Below are 19,152 nucleotides of genomic sequence, written 5' to 3'. Positions count from 1 at the left end.
CATTGAGGCCGGGGCCCCCCCCATTGAGGCCGGGGCCCCCCCCATTGAGGCCGCGGCGCAGTGGGAAAGGGGCGGGGCTTCCCCGCGCGTCTCGTCCAATGGGAGGCGGCGGGGCCGTGGCGCGCCGCGCGCTGATTGGGCGCCGGGCGGGGAGCGGAGCGGAGCGGGGAGGCCATGACTGCGCACAGCTTCGCGCTGCCGCTCGTCCTCTTCTCCGCCTTCTGGGGGCTCGTGGGCGTCGCCGCCCCCTGGTTCGTGCCCAAGGGGCCCAACCGCGGGTGAGTGCGGGGGTCCGGGGGGGGGGACCGAGGGGGAACCGGGGGGTACCGGGGAGAACGGGGCCGGGCAGCGCGCCCTGAGCCCGCTGTCTCCGCAGGGTGATCATCACCATGCTGGTCACCACCGCCGTGTGCTGCTACCTCTTGTGAGTACCCGGCCTGCAGCCGGCCCTCCCGGCCTCCTTCCCTCCCTTCCTGCCTCCCCTCCCAGCCCCGCGCCTCACGGCCCCCGTCTGTCCGCAGCTGGCTGATCGCCATCCTGGCGCAGGCCAACCCGCTGTTCGGGCCGCAGCTGAAGAACGAGACCGTCTGGTACGTGCGCTTCCTCTGGGAGTGAGCCCCGCGCCCCAACGGAGAGCCCCCCCGTCGTCACCGTGAGTGGGCAGGGACGGCCGACGTGTCCCCAAAACCTGCGGGTGGGAGCTGCTTCGGTTTGTGGGGCCGCGGGGTGCTGAGCCCAGTGTGGGGGTGCTGCATCCGAGCTGTGCCTCAGCAAGCCAAGCACACCCCCACCTGAGCTCTCTCTGGGCACAGCTCGGTGCTAACGTCTCCCTTTCTTCCTCCCCCAGCTCCCGCTGCTGCTCCAGCGTCTCCCCTCCCGTCCCAGGCAGCCCCCAGAGGTGCTGGGCCAGAGGCCGGACCCACAGCCCCAGCGCATCCTGAGCTCTGCATCCCTGCTGGCTGCAGGCAGTGCCCCTGGCCGGGATGAGGAGCTCCTGCAGGCAGCAACCTCCCTGCCATCAGTCCCTGGCTGCAGCCACCCTGGTCCCTGCTGAGGGTAGGAGAAGGGAAGGTTGGCGCCGCAGGAGGATGCAGGCTGGCAGGGGTGCGATGCGGGAGGTGCTGGGGTGTGGGGCCGGGGGCTCTGCCTGGCAGCCTGGGGCTGGAGGGGGGCCCTGTCATCTCCTGCCCCAGCAGCCAGGGTGCTGCAGTAGTGTCTAGGTACTGCCATCATTCCTACCCATGTCCATGTTCTGAGAACTTATGGAGTTGTCCCTTGCCCCTATTTATCAGATATAACTTATCTGTATTTATTTATTTGTCTGTGTTAAGTTTGTGTTGTGGAAATAAATCCTTCTTTTAGTAAGTGATGCTGGAAGCAGTCACTTGCTTGGAGGCAGAGGAAGTCTGGGCTTTGTTCTGATCGTCTCCCTTCCCCCATCACCCCTAGCCCTGCTCTTGTGGTGAGAACAAGGCCGGGATCCTCAGCTGTTGAGGAAAAGGTGGCAGCATGTCTGCAGGACAGATCTTATCCTTGATGCCACCTGCATGGTAGTCCTTTGGACCAGGGTCACAGATAAACCATGGCGTGTGCTGTGGAAAGAGGTGGGCAGCATTATTTGGGAGGATCACAGCTGCTCAGTGAGCTCAGCTGTGCAGAGCAGCTCTTGGCACCAAGGCACCTCCCTTGCCCCACACCAGCAGCAAGTCCCAGCCACGTGAACCAACGCCAGGCAGAGGGCTGCGGGTTCACGGGCATGCCTGCAGCCCCCTGGCTGGATCTCACTCTAGAGCACAAGACAACAGCTGGATGGCTCAAGGCTTTTTTTTTATTGCTACAGGAATGGTCATAGATGAATTCAAGTAAAAGTAAAGAGCTTGTTTTGGTTGGTCCGGACTCCAGCCCCAGAGGAACAGGGCTTGTGCTGGTGCACAGAGGGATGCAGAAGGCAGCCCCAGCCCTGAGCTGCCCCCCTGCACCCCCAGCACAGCTGGAGTGAGGTGGCTGCCCCAGAGGCAGGCCCAGCCTGCGTTCACGGGGCAAGAACCACTGGTCCTTGCACTTAGTGCCCGATTAACTGTGGGATGCCCCATGCTTAGGAGGGAAGGAATGAAAGGAAGCACAGCCTGCTTTGGTGGGGCCTTGGGAAACAGTCCCTGAGCCCTCAGTGCTGTGCCTGGGTACCGATTAAAACTACAGGAGGATTGTTCTGGGGAGGGGAGGCTGCAGCAGACAGCACAGCACCGAGAGGGAAGGCTCGGAGCTGGGTCAGCCCCAGCAGAGCAGCTCGGGGGAACTTTTGGCTCAGGGGTTCCTGCAGTAATGTTTTGAGCCCTGATGCTTGTACCAGCCTGGGGAAAGGCCAGCCTAGGCAACGGGCTGCAGCACCTCCTCACCAAGCTGCTCTGCAAACTGGGGACTGAGTCAGGATAGCCTGGTCCTTCAGGCTGCAGCCCCAACTGGGCTGCCTCAGGGAAGTCCTGCTTCTCCCAGGGACCAGCAGGGGCTGCAGTTCGACCCTGCTGTGGCAGCAAAAGGCTTTTCTCTACCCCCTGCAGCAAGGTGAAGGCCAGAGGCCAAGGAATGCAAAGATTAGGACTGGGGCGAGGCTGAGAGGAGGGCTCCATTGTCCATTGGGCTGCCTCGTCCCCCAGTCCCTGGTTCTGAGGAGGAGATGACGGAGTGCAGAGCTGAGATGGTCCTCAAGGAAGTGTCCGAGCCCTGAGAGCCCAGGCTGGAGTTCAGTCCTGGTCTTGCAGGTGCAGCTGGCCAGCGGGTGCACCCCCGGGGTCACGGCCCGCCCGCCTGGCCCGGCGGCAGCAGCACCACCTTGTCCAGCCACAGCGCGTCGAGCTGCTGCCGCCGGTGGATGCGGCGCAGCCGCAGGAGGTAGAGGACTATGGCCAGCGCTACGACCAGGATGCAGGCGAAAAAGAGATAGTGGTTGTAGACAAAGGAGAGGCGCAGCCACGAGGCGTGTGCTTGCCGGATGTTCTCCTGCCGGAGATCCCTGCAGAGAGGAGAGTTGGAGTCAGGGGGAGCTGTGCTGGGTACGGAGTGCTGCTGAGAGCCCTTGTCCTGCTGCCACCCCTCCCCGCACAGCCCCGGAGCTACTTCTCCTCCTTCCTGCATTACCTGAGTGGCAGAAACCTTGTCTTGTAGAGGATGGCGCCCAGCGTCCACTGCACCTCCCGGTCGTACACCAGCTGGGCCGTGCGCAGGCTGGGGTAGTCCGGGGGGAAGTGGAAGCCCTGGTGAAGGACTTGGTACATCCAGGCTGACTTGAAGCACTGATACCTGCGGACAGCACACGGGAGCATCAGCCAGATGTGGCTGCAGGGCTGGACTCAAAGCCGAGCCCACCAGGGCCCCCCAGAGGTACAGCCACAGCCCCTTACTTCACTCGGTGCTCGTCTGCATGCGATGAGTAGAGGCCACCGCGGAAGCGCTGGGTCAGCACCTCCCACCTCTGGCTGCAGTACTCCTGGGGAAGGAGAAGTTGGGGTTCAGCCCCAAGGAACATCCCCCACTCCCTCCCAGCACCATAACAGTGCCTCCCTGTCCCCTGGGTCGGGGCAGCGCTCACCTGGGCAGCAGCAGTGAAGGTGGGGGCGTTGTAGTAGCCCCCCAGGCGCAGCACGTCCTCGGTGCAGTAGAAGAACTCGGAGAAGCCATAAAACTCGCTGTTGCTGAAGTCGATGGGCGCTTTGTAGGCCCCCGTTAGGGAGTCCTGGCTGCTGTTGGCCCCCCCCAGGAGGGGCTGCAGCAGCTTGGCACAGGCCTGCCAGTCCCCTCGCCCGCGCATGTGCAGCGTTCGGTCGCCCCTCGTCACCGTGTCCTCCAGCCCCACGGGCAGGCAGGGGTCCAGGAAGGGGGTCTCGGCGCTCAGCCCTGTCTGCTGGCCGTGCAGCCTGGGGAAGAAGCAAGAAATGAGAGGTGAGGAGAGAGCTGGAGGTGGGGACGTGACGGGACGACGTGCTGAGGGAATCCCTGCTGGAGGAGGGGAAGGCAGCGGGCGGTGGCACTGATAAACCTGCCAGGCTTTGAGGGCAGCGCTCGGGTGCCACGTGAGGCCCAAGCCCGTGCTGCTGGCACCCCGCTGCTGCCAGCGTGGCCGTGGCAGCCGTTATCACCGCAGGCGGCTCCTGGGGCAAATCCAAGGGGGAGCGAGCGCCGGGAAGGCCCCGGTGCCCGTTTCGCAACGGGGCGCCTCCAGGCGTGGCAGCAGTACCGGCTGTGGGCGTGGGTCTGGTTCAGCACCAGCTCCTCGTAGCGCTGCCGTGCAAAATTGCCCCCGAAGCCCAGGAAGGTGTTGACGTAGACGCGGTACACGTGGCCGCTGTGCTGCACGTCGCAGCCCAGGTTGAACTCCGCCAGCAGGCTCTTGGCAGCCTCCTCCTGAGGAAGCAGAGGGCAGCGATCAGCCACAGCCCTGGGTTTGCTGCCGGCGCCGTCCCCCGCCTGGGTACACACCTGCTGCGGGGAGGAGAAGGCTCCGGAGCTGGGCACCTCGTAGGCGATCTGCAGGGAGGCGCCCCCCATGTCCAGGATCCCGACCGTGCGCTTCCGCACCAGGGACTCCGCCTGGTCCCCCACCGCTACCGTGACCACTGCTGCCTCCTCTGCAACCCGCAGCCATGTGTCAGCGAGGGGCAGCGGGGCGGCTCCTGCCCTCTGCTGTCACCCTGCTGTCACCCTGCTGCCCCGCTGGCAGGGTTGGTGCCTCCTCCCCGTGCACCGCGGAGGTCAGCCACCAAAGGGCCGGGTGCTGCCTGCTCCCCCACTCACCGTCCTCGTGATCAAAGCGGCCCAGGACGAAGTTGATGCCGATCCAAGCGTAGACACCTGGGCGGGACAGAAGGGGTTTGCCCCCAGGCAGAACGCAAATGCTCCCACCCACGGCGTGGCTGCGTCTGATGCCAGCTCTGCGTGCTCCTGGCTAGGGCACGAGGACGAGGCAGCGGAGGTGGCAGCAGCAGCTCCTACCTTCCTGTTTCCCCGAGATCACTTCTGCGTGCGATTTGGAGAAGAGGAAGTCGAACTCCAGGGGTATGTTTTGCACCAAGTCTTCCAGGATGGCAGCTTGCTGCCTGCCGGGGCACAGGAGGGGGTCAGGGGCCGGGCGAGCCCCCGAGAGCTGCTCCCCGCGGAAGCAGCAGGGAGAGGAGCAGTTCCTCTGCAGCGCGCCCCAGCACCCTCCGGAAGAAACAAACGAAAGAAGCTACAGCTGCTCGCTCCAGGCTCCAAACCAAAGCGTTTCCTCTCGAGGAGGCTGCAAGGCTCCCGTGCTGCCCAAACTTCCCTCCCCACGGGCTCCAACCCTCCTTGAGCCTTTGCTGCTCGTTCCCAGTGCCTGCCCCATCCTCCCCGTGGCCACAGCCGTTCCCTGCCGCGCTCACCTCTGTGGCAGCAGCCGCATGCCGGCGGTGCACAGCACGTACAGCGGCGTCTCCTTGTGCTTCGGGGCCGGCACGTGGGCGGCAGCGAAGCGCAGCAGGGGCCGCAGGTAGGGCGTCGCTCGCTCCGGCTCCGCTGCCGCCACCGAGATTCCTGCGTGGGCATGGCGAGAGCCGTGAGCCCCGAGCCCCTGGAGCCAGCCCGGTGCCGCCTGGTGCCGCACGTACCGGGTTTGATCTTCTTGACCACGGGCCGGCTGCTGCGGTCCCGCATCTGGCGGATGTCCAGCAGGTCGTGCGGGTTGCCGTTGTGCGGCGGCCAGACGTAGACGAAGACCCGGGAGCCGCTGCTGCCGCAGTCCACCACCACGCCGTAGCTCAGCGCCGCGTCCTCCGTGTCGGTGGCCGCCAGCTCCTCCAGCCGCGACAGGTACCTGCGGGCACCGGGAACGGTGTCACCCCCCCCACACGGTGTCACCACCCCCGGTATCACCCCCCTACCCCCCCCGGGCACTCACCTCTCTCCCCGGCGTGGCGGCGCAGCCCAGCGGCGGGGCGCGGCGGCGGCCAGCAGCAGCAGCAGCCCCGCGGCCGCGGCCAGCCCCAGCGCCACCGGGCGCGGCCGGGACCACGGGCACGGGGAGCGGCTCGGGCAGGGCACGGAGAGCCTGCGGGGAGAGCGCGGGATCAGGGCGGGCACCGGAGGAGCCCCGGGGAAGGGCGCAGGGCGAGGGTCCCGGTCCCGGTCCCGGTCCCGGTCCCGGTCCCGGTCCCGGTCCCGGTCCCGGTCCCGGTCCCGGTCCCGGTCCCTGCTCTCACCGGGCCATGTGCCCCCGCCGCGCATCGCCCCCGGAGCCCCGCGGCCACGTCACCGAGCGCCCCCTCCCCCGGCAGCCAATGGGCGCCCGCGGAGCCCGGCCCCGCCCCCTGCCCCACCGCGGCCAATCGGTTCCTCCTCGCGTCCAGGCCACGCCCCCCCCGTCGCGCCCTCCCTCCCGCTCCCTCTTCCCCCCCGCGTGACGTCACCCGCGTACTTTCGTCCTATCGCGGCGCCGGCCCCGCGGGCCAATGGGCGCCGCCCAAATAAACCGCACGCGCCGCGGGCGCGGAGTGACGCGCGGCGCAGCCAATAGCGCGGCGCCGTCCCCGCGCGGAGCGGAACAGGCCGCCGGCCCCGCGGGCGGACCAAAGGTCGCGGCGCCCGCCGGCCAACGGGCTGCGAGCGGGGGCGGGGCGAAAAGTTGAGGCGGCCAATAGGGCGGCGGGACCGGCGGGGCGGGCGGGCGCCCATTGGCCGGCCGGGCGGCGGGGCGGGGCGGGGCGCGGCGGGGCCGGGGCGGCGGCGGCGGCGGCGGCGGCGCCATGGAGCTGGGGGCGGGCGCGGGGGCGGGCGCCAGCCCCGGCGCGCGGGGCGGCGCGGAGTCGGGCCGCGTCCTGCTGCTGCTCATGGGCGGCGGCGGCGGCGGCGCGGGGCGGGCGCGGCGGGGCGGGGGGGGAGCGGAGGAGGTGGAGGCGGCGCCCGGTGGCCCCGAGCCGCGCTCGCCGCTCTCGCCGCCCGCCCCCGACTACGAGGCGCTGCCGCAGGGCGCCGCCGTGTCCACGCACATGCTGGCCGGAGCCGTGGCGGGCGTCATGGAGCACTGCGTGATGTACCCCGTGGACTGCGTCAAGGTGCCGGAGGGGGGGGAGGGCACCGGGAACCGGGCACCGGGCAGGGCCTGGGGGGCGCAGGAGGGGGAGGAGAGAGGGGAGGGGGGCGGGACCGGGGGGGGTGAACCGGGAGGGGGAGGGTCCGGGGGTGTGGGACCGGGGGGCGATTGGGACCGGGGGGGTTGGGCCCGGGAGATGGGACCCGGGGGTGATCGGTACCGGGAGTGTCAGACCGGGGGTGATCGGTACTGGAGGGGTTGGACCCGGGGGTGCCCTACCGGGGCTGCTCGGTCCCGGGGGTGCACCCCCCGCTGCCCCAGCCCCGGGCCGCAGGGGTGACGGGCGTCCCGCCCGGGGTTTGCCTTCCAGACGCGGATGCAGAGCCTGCGGCCGGAGCCCGCCGCCCGCTACCGGAACGTGCTGGAGGCCCTGTGGCGCATCGTGCGGACCGAGGGCGTCTGGAGGCCCATGCGGGGCATGAACATCACCGCCACCGGAGCCGGCCCGGCGCACGCCCTCTACTTCGCCTGCTACGAGAAGTTAAAAAAGACACTGAGCGACGTGATCCACGCGGGGGGCAATAGCCATGTGGCCAACGGTACTCGTCCCGACGGGGCCCCGCCGCCCTCCTCCGGGGCCCCGCCAGGCACACGGGGCGAGCGGGGGCTGGGGACGGCGGGGAGGGGAGCGGGCAGGGGGCTGCGGGGCGGCGGGGAGGGGGCAGGCAGCCCCGCGGGGGTGGCGGGGCCAGGGATGTGCTAAAGCCCTGTGCTCTCTGCAGCCGCGAGCTAGCGGTGCCGGGCGAAGCGCTGCTCGTGCCTCCGCCTGCTCCTGTGCCCGCCCGAGCTGCTCCCAGGTATCCGTGGCTCGACGCAGGTCAGTGGCCAGCCGCCGGCCCCCAAGGACGGATGCCCGCGGATGGGAGCCGCCGATGGATGAGCGGGGACCGGCCGCGGCCGCGTGGGTTGGTGGTGCAGGAGCCCGCCCAGCGGGGTCAGGGCTGGTGGTGCTGTGGTGCTTTTGGGCAAGTCCCGTCCTCGGCGGGTGTGCAGCAAAATGCTGTCTGGTTCCTCCTCCCGTGTGGTGCTGGGTACAGCCACCCTCGTCCTGTGGGACCCCTGCGAGTCGGTGGCCTGCGAGGGCTGGGAGTGAGGGAGTCCCGGCCGGCCCATGAGACTTGACAGACTGTCGCGCTCCTCTTCTTCTCTCTGTTGAACTCTTTTTCGGGTGGGATTTGCTGAGGACCAGCCCGCCTTCCGGACAGGAGATGGAGGCTGCCTTTGGATCTCGCCCTCCTCTGCAGGGGGACTTCCTCCTTTGCTTTGGCGGGGGACTCGGGGTCGTGGTGGAGCCCCGGGGTCTCTCGCCACCTCCTCCCCTCACATGTGGCAGTTCTTGTTTTGCAGGTGCAGCCGGGTGTGTAGCAACGTTGCTCCACGACGCGGCGATGAACCCTGCAGAAGGTAACAATGAGCCTGCCCTGCCGGGGGTCTAGGAGTGGGATCTGCCCGGGCTGCCCCCATCTCTCTGTCCTTGTTGCTCGCCTGACCCTAGGGATCCTTTGGGGGTCAGCATAGCCTGCATTTAAGGAGCCCAGTGGCTGCCACTTACAAAGCTGGGAAGTGGAGGGAATTCATTCTGGGGAGCACAGCAAACCTCAGCTGAGGAGGAGCAGGGAGGGAGGCAAGGTTTTTTGCTGCTGCCAGCTAGCTGGAGCAGCAGAGAAAGCAAGAGAGACGTGATCCTTACTCTCAAAGTCATTCCAAGTGCATTGAAACCAGACAAGGCTGTGGTTAAAGCTCCTTGGGAAGATGTGATATGGTTCTAGGTATGCGCTGAGGGACAAAAGGCACCTTAAAGAAGTCTGGAGAAAAGATAACTTAGGGAATGTCTGGAAGGCACTGACTTTGTTAAGCTTGATTTGGAAACAGGAGAAAGATTTTTAATTAATTAATGTCTGTGAAGGTGGCGGGAGGAGCGGGGGAGGGATAATGAGTACAGACAGCGATGAACAGACTCCTTCCTCGTACAACTGGGAGGCTCGTGACAGCAGGCGAGTAAAGATCCGCGGTAGCAGCTGCGGTGGCAAGCACCACACACGGTGCTGAGCGGGGCCGTGCCCGCAGCCTGGCAGCCCTGGCCAGGAGCCCCGCTGCCAGCTCCAGCTGACCCAGGCTGTGTCGCTCCTGCAGAACCCCCTGCCGGCAGCAAGGCCTCCTCCTGCCTGCCACTGGGCTCTGCCCCTCGGGAGCAGGCAGCTGCTTCGGCTGGTCGGTTGTCATTCCTTGCCTGGAGCTACTCTTCTTACCCTGGCTGTAGCATTTGTAGGCGCACCGTTTTTAGCTCCTGCTGGACACATTAAGTTAGGGGAGGCCGGGCAGCTGGAGGCTGTGCTGGGCTCCGCTCCTTTGCGGGGGGGGATTTTGGTGTCCGGTTCTTGCCGCGGGGTGGCTGTGTCGGGCATGCTACAGATTGGGGTGGCCGAGGAGGGACAGGATAACACAGACCTAGAAATCTGGGAAATAACAGAGTAACTGCAGGGGACTTCCTCTGCCTGCACAGTGTGTCGGTAGGGGCAGGTGGGGAGAGGTGGGTGGCGTGGGGTGCACACGTCGGGTGGCAAACCTTACACCTGGCCATTGGGACGTGCCCTGGAGCGGGCTGCAGGGTGTGCAGGTGGTGCTGTGACGGCGCTGCCTTGTGCAGATGGAAATGGAAAACTGGCCTAGCCCTGCCGGGACGCTGCTGGCCGGAGCTGTGTGCCTTTAGCTCCTGAGCCAGCGTGACTGAAGTGCCGAGCACCTGCAGGGAGCCTGCCTTCACCCTTACCCTTTCTCTCTCCTCTTCCTCTCTGCGCCCGGGTCCCGGCTGCTGCTGCTGCTGCTGCCGCCTGTCCCAAGTGGTCAAGCAGCGGATGCAGATGTACAACTCGCCCTACCAGCGCGTGACGGACTGTGTGCGGGCTGTGTGGCGCAACGAAGGGGCTGGAGCTTTCTACCGCAGCTACACCACCCAGCTCACCATGAACATCCCCTTCCAAGCCATTCACTTCATGACCTACGAGTTCTTGCAGGAGCAGCTCAACCCCCACAGACAGTACAACCCAGGCTCCCACGTGGTCTCCGGGGCCTGCGCAGGGGCCGTCGCTGCTGCTGCCACCACGCCTTTGGACGTTTGCAAAACGCTGCTCAACACCCAGGAATCCCTGGCCTTGAGCTCCAACATCAGCGGACACATCACAGGCATGGCCAATGCCTTCAGGACGGTGTACCAGGTGGGCGGTGTGACTGCCTACTTCAGAGGGGTCCAGGCCAGAGTCATTTATCAGATGCCCTCGACGGCAATCGCCTGGTCCGTGTACGAGTTCTTCAAGTACATCCTCACCAAGCGCCAGGAAGAGCGTCGGGCTGGGAAGTGAGCCAGAGCTGAACCCGACTCCAGACCTGCTTCATCTCCCCTCCTGGTTTGTCTCCTGACCCTCTCCCTTTCGGTTTGGTTTGTGTTGAAGAGAGGGGGCGGCAAAGCCCTTCGGGGTTCAGCAACGCCATTTCTTGCCCGGGGCTGCTGCAGCTCTGCTCCAGCTGCACGGCTGGCTCTCTCCCGGGCCCTCAGAGATGTCCTGCTGGGAGCTGCAGCCCAGGTCACGTCCCCTGGCACTTCGGTGGAGCTGTGCTCCTCTCCTTCCCGTAACAAAAGCCTCCTCTACTGCAAAGCTCACCCCTGCTTGGAGGGGAAGGTGAATGTCCTGCCCTGCCGCTGGCGGGGCCGCAGCTCAGCTCAGTCGCCGAGGAGGGGGCAGCGGCTCCGCCGGGGATGCTGGAGGCTTTGTCTGGCTTTTGGCTGAAGCAAAGTGTAAGCCTTGCCGTTGTCTTGTAGCACGCACACATGACGCTGACTGCCCTGGTGGTGGTGGTGGTGGGTGGGGAAGGATGGCACTTGAGGAGGGGAGTCGTAGGTTTGTTAATGTTCCTGCTCTTGACACCTCCAATAAAAACAGTTCTGCTCTATGGCCGCGTCCCCTTCTTGCTCTTGGGTGGCACCAGACCCTTCTGACTGCCCAGCGCTGGGCTCTTTTTTTGTGGCTCTCATCAGGGTGGGGGGTGGGACGCTGTCTGCCAGGGCCTTGGGAGCAGCAGCGGGCAGATTCACCCACATGCTTGGAGGTCCTTGTGTGAAGGGCAGGACATCTTTTTCAGCAGTTTGATGGAGAAAGGCGTTAAATGGTGGAAGAAAGTCCGTGAGGAACGCAGTGCTCTCAGCCCAGCCCTCTGCTAAGTCTCTGTACTGCCAAGTACCCGTTACTGCAGCCCTGTGCCACTGCTGCCACGAGGCTGGACAGGGCAGCTCAGAGCAGCTTCACCTCACAGCAGCGAGGCCGAGGGTCCTGCACTACCCCGCTGGGGATCATCCTGCCTCTCCCCTGCAGCCTCTCCCCTCCTGGGGCCGTGTGCCAGCCCCACTGGCCAGGCTGGGGGCAGAGCAGAGCCGGGCATGGCTGCAGCCTGAATTGCAGTGAGCAATTCAGTGCTGGGTGACACTGGAGAGCCCTCAGAGGGTTTCTGCACTGTCCTCACATAAGGGATATAGGGGATTCGGGGCTCAGCACAGCTCCTGCCTCCTGATTTGGGGTAGACCAGTTTGTGCTTTGATGGGTGTTTTAAAACCCTGCAAACACAGTTGCACAATATTTTCTCAATAATATTAAATTACCTTTTTTTGTTTTTTGTTTTTTTTAAACTGTTTTCTTAGCCATGTTGACACTGATTTCTGTCGGAGTCCCACCCAGCTCGGACCAACAAGGCGGAACCACGGGGCCACGTGCAGAGCACTGATGCCTTGCTTGCTTGTACCGCCTTACAGAGCCCACGGATCCCGTTGTGGGGTGCCGTGGGGACGCCTGGCCCCAGCGGGATGCTCCCTGCGTGCCTGCAGGAGGGGCATCCATCCCACGGACGGGCCATGCCTGGAATAACTCCCTGGAGGAAATGTGCTCACAGCCGTGGTATGTGCTGCCTGCCAGCGTCCCTGGGGGCTCGGGGCTGCCCCACAAGGGGTGCTGGGGGCTCTGCCCTCACCGCTCTGCGTGTCCCTGGGTGCGGAGGGGATACGGGGTTGGCAGCAGCCCTGCGTGGTTGCGTGCCTGCCTGCTGCTCCCCGCCTGGGCTGCAGGCTCCTGTGCCCTGTGGGCTCCTGTGCCCGGCTTGTTCTGCACAGCCAGGAGGATCAGGCGCTCCTTAAAGAAACAAAAGCCACCGGGAAGCCGGTGAGCCTCCGGTCTCCCCACCGTTTCAACAGCTGGGGCTTTAAGAAATAACCCGAGTATTGCAAGATTTGGCAGCCCTGCGGCTCCTCCACCCAAGAGGGAGGAATCCGAGCAGCAGAAAAGGCTGGGAGAGACCCAGGGAGGATTAGCGGGCAGCGCGGGGCTGGGCTCTGCCAGCAGTGAGGCAGCAGGAGACGGGCACGACCCAGCAGAGCCGCTTCGGGGCCGGAGCAGAGCCGCAGCTTCACCTCCAGCCCTCGCACCGGGGCCACTGCAGATGCCTCGGAGGGAAAGGCATAAACACAGGCAGGGGCCGGGCTGAGATTCGTGCTGTTAAACCCCTCGGCCGCTGGAAGAGGCTCTATAAATGTCAGTGGGCGAAGGCATGAGTGAAGGTGACTGCGGGATGAGGAGGGGCGTTTCCAGGAACAGCTGCCCGCAGACAGGCTGGGGGAGGGAGCGGGACCCCCGGGAAGGGGGGTATAATAACTCAGCACGGCACAGGGGAGATCTTGGCTTCCTCCCACCGGGCCACGGCCTACCTGCTCTGCTGGGGCTTTGCCAGCTCACCCAGCAGCAGCAGGGCACTGCCAGTGCCCGCAGAGCAGCCCCGGGGTGGTGGCACTGCAGGGACCTCAGTGCTGCATGGGAGCATCCAGGGGCTTTCCAGACATCCCCTGTGGCCAAGCCATGGAAAAGTGGAAAAATCCCCAGTCCTGCTGCTGTCTCCTTCCATCCTCGGAGCTGAACCTCTGCCCTGGGCCAGCAGCTGGCCCGAGGAGCAGCTCCAGCACCATGCATGGGCCGTGGAGGGCAGGAGGGAGCGTGCTTGCTGCTGGTGCTCCCTGCAGCACGTGGAGCTGGGTGCTCCTCGCTACGAGATGGCTTCAAACCAAGCCCAGTGTGCGTACATTGTCAGAAACCCTGAACTGGGCATCAGGGATGTGCAGAGGCTGTCTCTTAATTGTGTTGATGAGGCTTCCTTAGGTCCTCTGGTCAGCCCCCGGTCCTGCTGTGACTGTGTGCGTTTGGGTCCATCTCAGTTGGACAGAAGTCCCACTTTTGCCACCTCTCTTAGCAGGGTGTCTGGTTGATCCCCTGAGCCCCTCTAACTTGTGGGGTTTTTCCCACTACGGGTAATGCCAGAAACACCTCCTGGGGAAGGCTGCTGCTCTTGGTTTCTCACCGGTGATGATGGTGCTGTGAGCCCCGGGTGCAGGCTCCTGCAGTGACCAGCCAGCCCCATAGCAGCACCTCCAGCCCCTGCTCATGGTGGTGGCATCCCCACAAACACGTCCCCTGCCTGCAGTGAAGGGATTTTGCCTCCCCCTGGGGGGCTTGGCTGGGGGTTGGGTGCCCTTCCTGGGTCCGGTGACACCTCCTTGGAGCCCCGCTGCACGAGGCTGGGCCTGTGGCCTCCTCGGCATTTGGCTGTGCTTCATGTGAAATCCCTCCTACAGCCTCTTCTGAGTAACCAGGCTATTTTTGGCCTTCCAGCGAGGGAGCCGCGCTCAGCCCATCGCAGCTCCGCAGACAACCCCGTTTCACCCCCCTGCAGGATCCCCAGCCACGTCCAGCCTCTTGCTGTCCTTCGTCCCCATGTCCCGTTGTCCCTCCAGCTTCATCCCGCTGCTGGTGCTGGGTGGGGGCGACCCTGCAGCCCCCGAGCAGGGCAGAGCGGGGCAGCGCTGCCAGCCCTGCCCCAGGTGATGGATTTGGGGGCATGGCAGCCCCGCCGTGGCACGAGCCCAGGCTATTTCGGGCAGCCCCCACTTGCCTTGCCAGGAGTAGCTGGAGCTGCAGCGAGACCCAGCCGCCCGCTGGGGTAACTCGAGATGCCTGAGTGCAGGCTGAGGGCAGGGCTGGGGGATGAGCTGCTTGGGCCAGGGGTCTCCTCTCCCCCAGGGCAAAATGGGGAGATCCCCTCAGCGTGGCTGTCCTGTGCCTGGGGGGCTCCTGAGCAAATCCAGCCTTGGGTGCTGAGTCCAAGCCACCCCTTTGCCAGTTTGGCTCAGTGGCAGAGAGGAGGGGGATGTGGGCTCTGCACTGCTGCACCACATCCCTGCCTGCACCCTGCAGTACCCCAAAATTTCCTGCCCTAACCTCTCTGCCATGGGGCAGCCGGTGCCTGCCAGCCCTGCTCGGCAGGAGGGGGGTGTCTGGCGCCTGCGGGGAGCAGGGGGGTGTCCTCACAGCCTCCCCCAGCCCCGGCTGCGCTGCTTCTGGGATTCCTCAGGGCTCTGTCAGACCCCAATAAAGTTATACAAGTTCTCATGACCCCACGGCCCTGCAGCGGTGGTAAACTCAGGAGCTGCGGCTGCCTGGACACAGAGCAGACGTTGCCCCTGGTGGGCTCTGGGAGGCTGCCTGCTGACCCCTGCTGCTGCTGGAGCAGCTGGGGGACAACCCCTGCCCGTGCAGGTCCCAGGCTCTGCCGTACATCGTGGGGATGCAGGCAGGAGGGGAGCCCAGGCTTCACCTAACAGCCTGAAAGGTAAAGCCAAGGCTGAAAACCTGCTTTGTGGGCACTTAAGAGGCCATCCAGACAGCCACCCATGACATCCCATGGCTGGGTCTGCTCTCACTGTGTCTTTGTGTGATGGGAACGTTTGGGGGCTGTTTCAGACCCTTGTTTCCCCGGGGTGCTCATGGCACAGGTGCTGACGTTGCCTTTGGGCAAGGCACCGACCACGTTTAACACAGCACAGTGTGCAAGGAGAAATGCAAACCCAAGCCGTCTTCTCTGCCCCCAGCACCTTTGGGTGCCCATCAGAGGCTGGCAGCCCGTCGCCTGGAGCCCTGCCAGGGGCTATAAGGGACAGGAGCAGGGAGCTGGGCCAAAATCGGGCCGCGGCTCCAGCAGGGGCACAGCTCCCTCTGCAGCCCGGAGCTGTGAGAGGCTGCGCACAGCGCCCGTCCCCGCTGTCCTTCATGTCCTCGATGTCCTTCTCCGTGTCCTCGATGTCCTTGGGGCAGGACCCGCGGGGGCAGCGCGGTGCCTGGAGGCTGAGGGCAGAGCGGGGTCGGGGGGGAGGCTCTGGGGATGCTGCCAGCCTGGGGGGGGCCGGCACCGCTTTGGGGTGAAGGGCTAAAGCTCCCCGGCTCTTACAGAGCCAGCAAGCGGCCGGGCACAAGGACACGGCTGTGGCTAGGGGAGGTGCTGAGCTCCCCAGCACCAACCCAAACCCAGCCGCGGGGACACGAGGACACCGTGGTGCCTGCCCCCAGCCCGGCCCCGTGCGCTTGCCGGTAGGTGGCGGTGGCGGATCTCGCTTGGGGACAGGCCGGTGACAGTGTCCCAGCTGGGAGAGGGGGCGCCCGGGGGTCCCGGCCGGCTCCCGCAGCCCCGGCACCCCTGCAAAGCGCTCGCGGCTTTTTTATTGCGCAGCCCCCAGCCGGCCAGGGGTGCGGGTGGCCTCCGGATGGTGGCCTCTGGACAGCTCTGTGCTGGGGGGCGCACGGCGATGGGGCCTCCTCGGGTGGGTTGCTTCAGCCCCCTGGAGCAGCTCTGTGCCCTCTCTTACAGTGCAGGGATCAGGCTGAAAAATGCAAGAGCCCCCGCTGCTAAGTCAGGCGTGGCCATCTCGCGGTGCGCTGGGCAGGCTCTCGGAAGGGTTTGGGGCCATCGGTAACTCATCCACGAAAAACAGGCACTCCCTGGCGCTTGTGCTGGTAGGCAAGTGGTGTGAGAGAGCCTTGCTGCACAGCACAGCCACTGATATTTTAATTTATTTACCTGATCCATGGCTGGCCACAGCTTTCTCAGCACTGGGGAGGGCTTGGGCAGCAACCCCTCGTTGTGTAGGCAGGGGGGAGCTCCCAGTGTACTCCCTCAGAGCACTGAGGGCTCCTGTGGGGTCCCCAGATCCCTTCGCCAAGGCCACAGTGACTGTGCCTGGGTTAGAACGGGGTCTGCAGGCAGCCTGGGCCCCCACATGTCTCGCCCTGTGCCCAGGCGAGCTCCCCGCTGATGCCTGCAAGCACACCATAAACCGGGAAGGATGAAGTGCACGAGGGAGGAGATGACCACAAGGCTTGGAAGGGAGAAGTGGAAAAAGATGTCGGGAAGTAGAGGAAACCGGAGCACATCTGCAGTGCTCCAGAGGGAGCTGTGCTGCTCCTGTGTGATCCTGAGCAGGACAGAGGCCGTAGGAAACCAGCTGCGACTGGGGTTTGAGCAGCCCCTTCCTGGCAGTCATCAGAGCCTAGTGGGCAGAGGCAAGCTCATGGGCTCCTCCTTGGCTAGGAAGCCTGGATGAAAATCGGAATTTGAGCCCATGCAAGGAGTGGACCTGAGGTCTGGTGGTTAAATCCTGGCCTCCTCGCCCAACCCCTCCTTAGCCTTAAGCCAGCGCGGTGTTTTGGGCAACCTCAGCCCTGCCCAGAATCAACCAGCGCTTTCAGTGAATCCCTGTTTGAGCGGCATGGAACAACACACGACCCCTACCCCTTGACCATGGCTTTCTGCCTCCTTGATGTTCCTCCAGCCCTGCCACCGCCACCACAGGACCATGCAGGAGGGAGTCCCGCCGATGGTCTGCACCCCTCGCCTCGGGTGCATCTGGCAGCGCCCCGCTTCGGCGCGGGGCGCCATGGGACGAGGTGCGTCACGGGCGGGCGCTGCCTCCAGCGTGGCCACGCAGCGACTTCCCTCCATTGTGTCTCTCCTCCCTGGGCCGCTTGGCCAATCTGCAGTCTCCCACCACCTCCCTCCCACCGGCCTCCGCCGGCTGTTCCTCCTCTTTGGAGCGCTTCACTTCCGCCGCCCCGCTCCCAGCTCCCCAGCACCGCTGGCCGCTCCATCCTCCCCATCAGCTCGGGGGGCTGGATCCCTCCCACCGAGCCCCTGCCCCCCTCCCACTCCCCCAGCCTGAGCTGGTGGGACAGCTGGGATCTATCCAGGAGCGGGGCTTGCTATGGTGGACATCCAGGAACTCCCTCCACCGTGCCTCAGCAGCCTGCAGCCAGGCTTCTTGGCATCCCTTAGGCCCTGGAAGAGCAGCAGCTGCGTGCTGGTCTGGCCCCAAGTGGGGATGGCAGGGCTGGGGAGCACACATGGGTGTCACCGGGCATAAGTGGGGTGCCCATGAGACTAAACTCATGCTTACGGCAATGCTTGGGGCTGTTGGTGCTTCGTCATGCCGGTACTGCCTGGCGTTGCCTCTTGCAGCACGGCCATGGGGCGTGTGTGTGTGTGTGTGCGCCCTGTGCTTTGCTCGAGTGGCCGCGCTCCAGAGAGTGGCTGTAGGTGTGTGCATCTCGACCAGAGCCTCTGGGTGCTGCTGGGGGTGCCGTGGGTTTCTGACCATCTATCACTTACTTGGAGGGGCTGTGCAAAGCAGGCAGCTCTTCTCACACGCCCCAACTTTGGAGGAGGTTGTTCTGTGGTTTCCGTTCCTCCAGCTTGCTCACCAAGGCGTGAACTCGCACGGGGTCCCCTGTTTTTGCAAACAGCAGTCTGGCAGTACATGGAGGAAAATGCAGCTCTTTCCTACGGCAGAGACAAATCTCAGCTTGCTGCTGCCGCGGAGGGAGGACATTGCCTATCTTTGTTCTTGGCTATCCTGTTTCTACCCACGAGACCGCGGGGCCTTAACCGCTCATCTCCGAAAGCCAAGAGCGGAGCCTGGGCTTCCTCTCCCGCGACACCTTGCTGCCATCCAGCAAACAATCGCCTGGGCGTGCCGCATCCTCTCCCAGCGCCGGCCCCGCGAAGCCTCCCGGCCGCGGGGTTGCCGCGGGACAGGGCTGCTGAGCCGAGCTGTGCCAGGGCTGGGGCTGGAGCCTGCTCGTAGCCCGGGGCTGTAGCTGCGAATTTCACCGGTGGTTTCCCAACGGTGCGCGCTTAACTCGCACGGTGCAAAAAATAGTAATAATAATAAAAAATGTATATATCAGCGCGGGTGTTAGCAGCGCCCGTGCCCGTGAGCTGTGCGGTGGCGTGCGGCAAAGCCCAGGACACGCGTGGGGCAGAGGGCAGGACGCGGTGGGCACCGCTGGGCAAGGGGAGGCACACGGAGCTCCCGGGCTGCGGCCGGGCAGGCTGCACACCTCTCCCGGAGCACCGGCGGCGCGGCCGGAGGGACGTGCGGGACGCTGCGGGGCAGCTCCCCGCACCGCCGGGGCGAGCCCACGGGGCTCCGCAGCCGCCCAGCCGCTGGGCCCCGCACGGCAGCGGCACGGCGGAGCCGGCACCGCCCGAGGGCTCCGCGGCGGGGCCTCGCCCGGGCCGGGACCGCGGCTGCGCTCCCCGCGGCCACGGGACGGGACAGGACGGGACGGGACGGGACGGGCCGGGAGCGGCCCCGCAGCCGGGCTTGCGGGTCTCGGCCGCCCCCTCCCCCTGCAGCCGAGCGAAACGGCTGAACATGTAGCAATAATGCCCCGGCATTCAGGCTGCCCGGCCCGGCCGGCCCTAATCAGCGGCCCGCGGACCCCCCTCCTCTCCCCCTGCGCTCAGAGAAAGGGGAACAAAACCCAGCACGTTTCTGCAGCCCCCGCGCATAAAGCGCCGGGCCTGGGCCTCAGTGGGGGGCAAAGCGGCCCGTCAATCTCGGCGCCGGGGCCCCTTTGTCCCTCGCCTCCCTGCCACACCTTTTGTTCCCGAATCCAATAAGCGCCTGTTCCCGCTACCTTCCTCGGCGGCTCCTTTCAGCGCCGGCCCGGCGGCCACAATGGGCCGGCTCTGAGCTGCTCGGCCCCATTCAGCGCCTTGGCACGCTCACAATCCCGGCCCGGCCGCCCTGCCCCGCGGGCACGGCGCTGCGAGAGCCCCGCCGCCGCCGGGCACCGGCCCCGCCGGGCCCCGGCCGCCGGGCGAAGGAGGAGCGGGCGGCGGATATT

The 19,152-nt window shown here is 65.6% G+C and overlaps 3 protein-coding genes across 3 annotated transcripts; 2 read left to right on the top strand and 1 right to left on the bottom strand.

Annotated features, from left to right (window-relative positions):
- Window positions 1-18: 18 nt before the first annotated feature.
- Window positions 19-1,398, top strand: ATP6V0E2 (ATPase H+ transporting V0 subunit e2). The gene is made up of 4 exons (XM_082765000.1): window positions 19-278; window positions 377-424; window positions 522-652; window positions 848-1,398. Exons 1-3 carry the CDS (start codon window positions 175-177, stop codon window positions 613-615), a joined length of 246 nt encoding a protein of 81 aa, XP_082621126.1. The 5' UTR covers window positions 19-174; the 3' UTR covers window positions 616-652; window positions 848-1,398.
- A 414-nt stretch (window positions 1,399-1,812) lies between these two features.
- On the bottom strand, window positions 1,813-6,250 carry ENTPD7 (ectonucleoside triphosphate diphosphohydrolase 7). Its single transcript, XM_082764277.1, has 12 exons — window positions 6,216-6,250; window positions 5,915-6,064; window positions 5,625-5,830; window positions 5,400-5,550; window positions 4,987-5,090; window positions 4,789-4,845; window positions 4,474-4,622; window positions 4,232-4,398; window positions 3,587-3,911; window positions 3,399-3,484; window positions 3,136-3,297; window positions 1,813-3,010 (listed from the first exon to the last, which is right to left on the bottom strand). The coding sequence occupies exons 1-12, from the start codon at window positions 6,221-6,223 to the stop codon at window positions 2,791-2,793; spliced, it is 1,785 nt and encodes a 594-aa protein (XP_082620403.1). The 5' UTR covers window positions 6,224-6,250; the 3' UTR covers window positions 1,813-2,790.
- Window positions 6,251-6,743: 493 nt separating this feature from the next.
- On the top strand, window positions 6,744-11,047 carry SLC25A28 (solute carrier family 25 member 28). Its single transcript, XM_082765482.1, has 4 exons — window positions 6,744-7,067; window positions 7,416-7,644; window positions 8,453-8,509; window positions 9,947-11,047. Exons 1-4 carry the CDS (start codon window positions 6,759-6,761, stop codon window positions 10,462-10,464), a joined length of 1,113 nt encoding a protein of 370 aa, XP_082621608.1. The 5' UTR covers window positions 6,744-6,758; the 3' UTR covers window positions 10,465-11,047.
- The last annotated feature ends 8,105 nt before the right edge of the window (window positions 11,048-19,152 follow it).

This window comes from Aythya marila, assembly GCF_965140915.1.
Source record: "Aythya marila genome assembly, chromosome: 7".
NCBI classification, from domain to species: Eukaryota; Metazoa; Chordata; class Aves; order Anseriformes; family Anatidae; genus Aythya; species Aythya marila.
Note: the sequence above shows the minus strand (reverse complement) of the source record. Positions and strands in the feature narration are given on the sequence as shown.

Excerpts from the sequence above, each read along its gene's own strand:
- ENTPD7 (XM_082764277.1), bottom strand. Across the intron at positions 5,091-5,399 it reads ATGCGGCTGCTGCCACAGAG|GCAGCAAGCTGCCATCCTGG; the intron begins GTGAGCGCGGCA and ends GTGCCCCGGCAG. Across the intron at positions 3,485-3,586 it reads CCTTCACTGCTGCTGCCCAG|GAGTACTGCAGCCAGAGGTG; the intron begins GTGAGCGCTGCC and ends CTCCTTCCCCAG.
- ATP6V0E2 (XM_082765000.1), top strand. The coding sequence starts at position 175 with ATGACTGCGCACAGCTTCGCGCTGCCGCTCGTCCTCTTCTCCGCCTTC. Across the intron at positions 279-376 it reads CCCAAGGGGCCCAACCGCGG|GGTGATCATCACCATGCTGG; the intron begins GTGAGTGCGGGG and ends CTGTCTCCGCAG. Across the intron at positions 425-521 it reads GCCGTGTGCTGCTACCTCTT|CTGGCTGATCGCCATCCTGG; the intron begins GTGAGTACCCGG and ends GTCTGTCCGCAG.
- SLC25A28 (XM_082765482.1), top strand. The coding sequence starts at position 6,759 with ATGGAGCTGGGGGCGGGCGCGGGGGCGGGCGCCAGCCCCGGCGCGCGG. Across the intron at positions 7,645-8,452 it reads CAATAGCCATGTGGCCAACG|GTGCAGCCGGGTGTGTAGCA; the intron begins GTACTCGTCCCG and ends CTTGTTTTGCAG. Across the intron at positions 8,510-9,946 it reads GGCGATGAACCCTGCAGAAG|TGGTCAAGCAGCGGATGCAG; the intron begins GTAACAATGAGC and ends GCCTGTCCCAAG.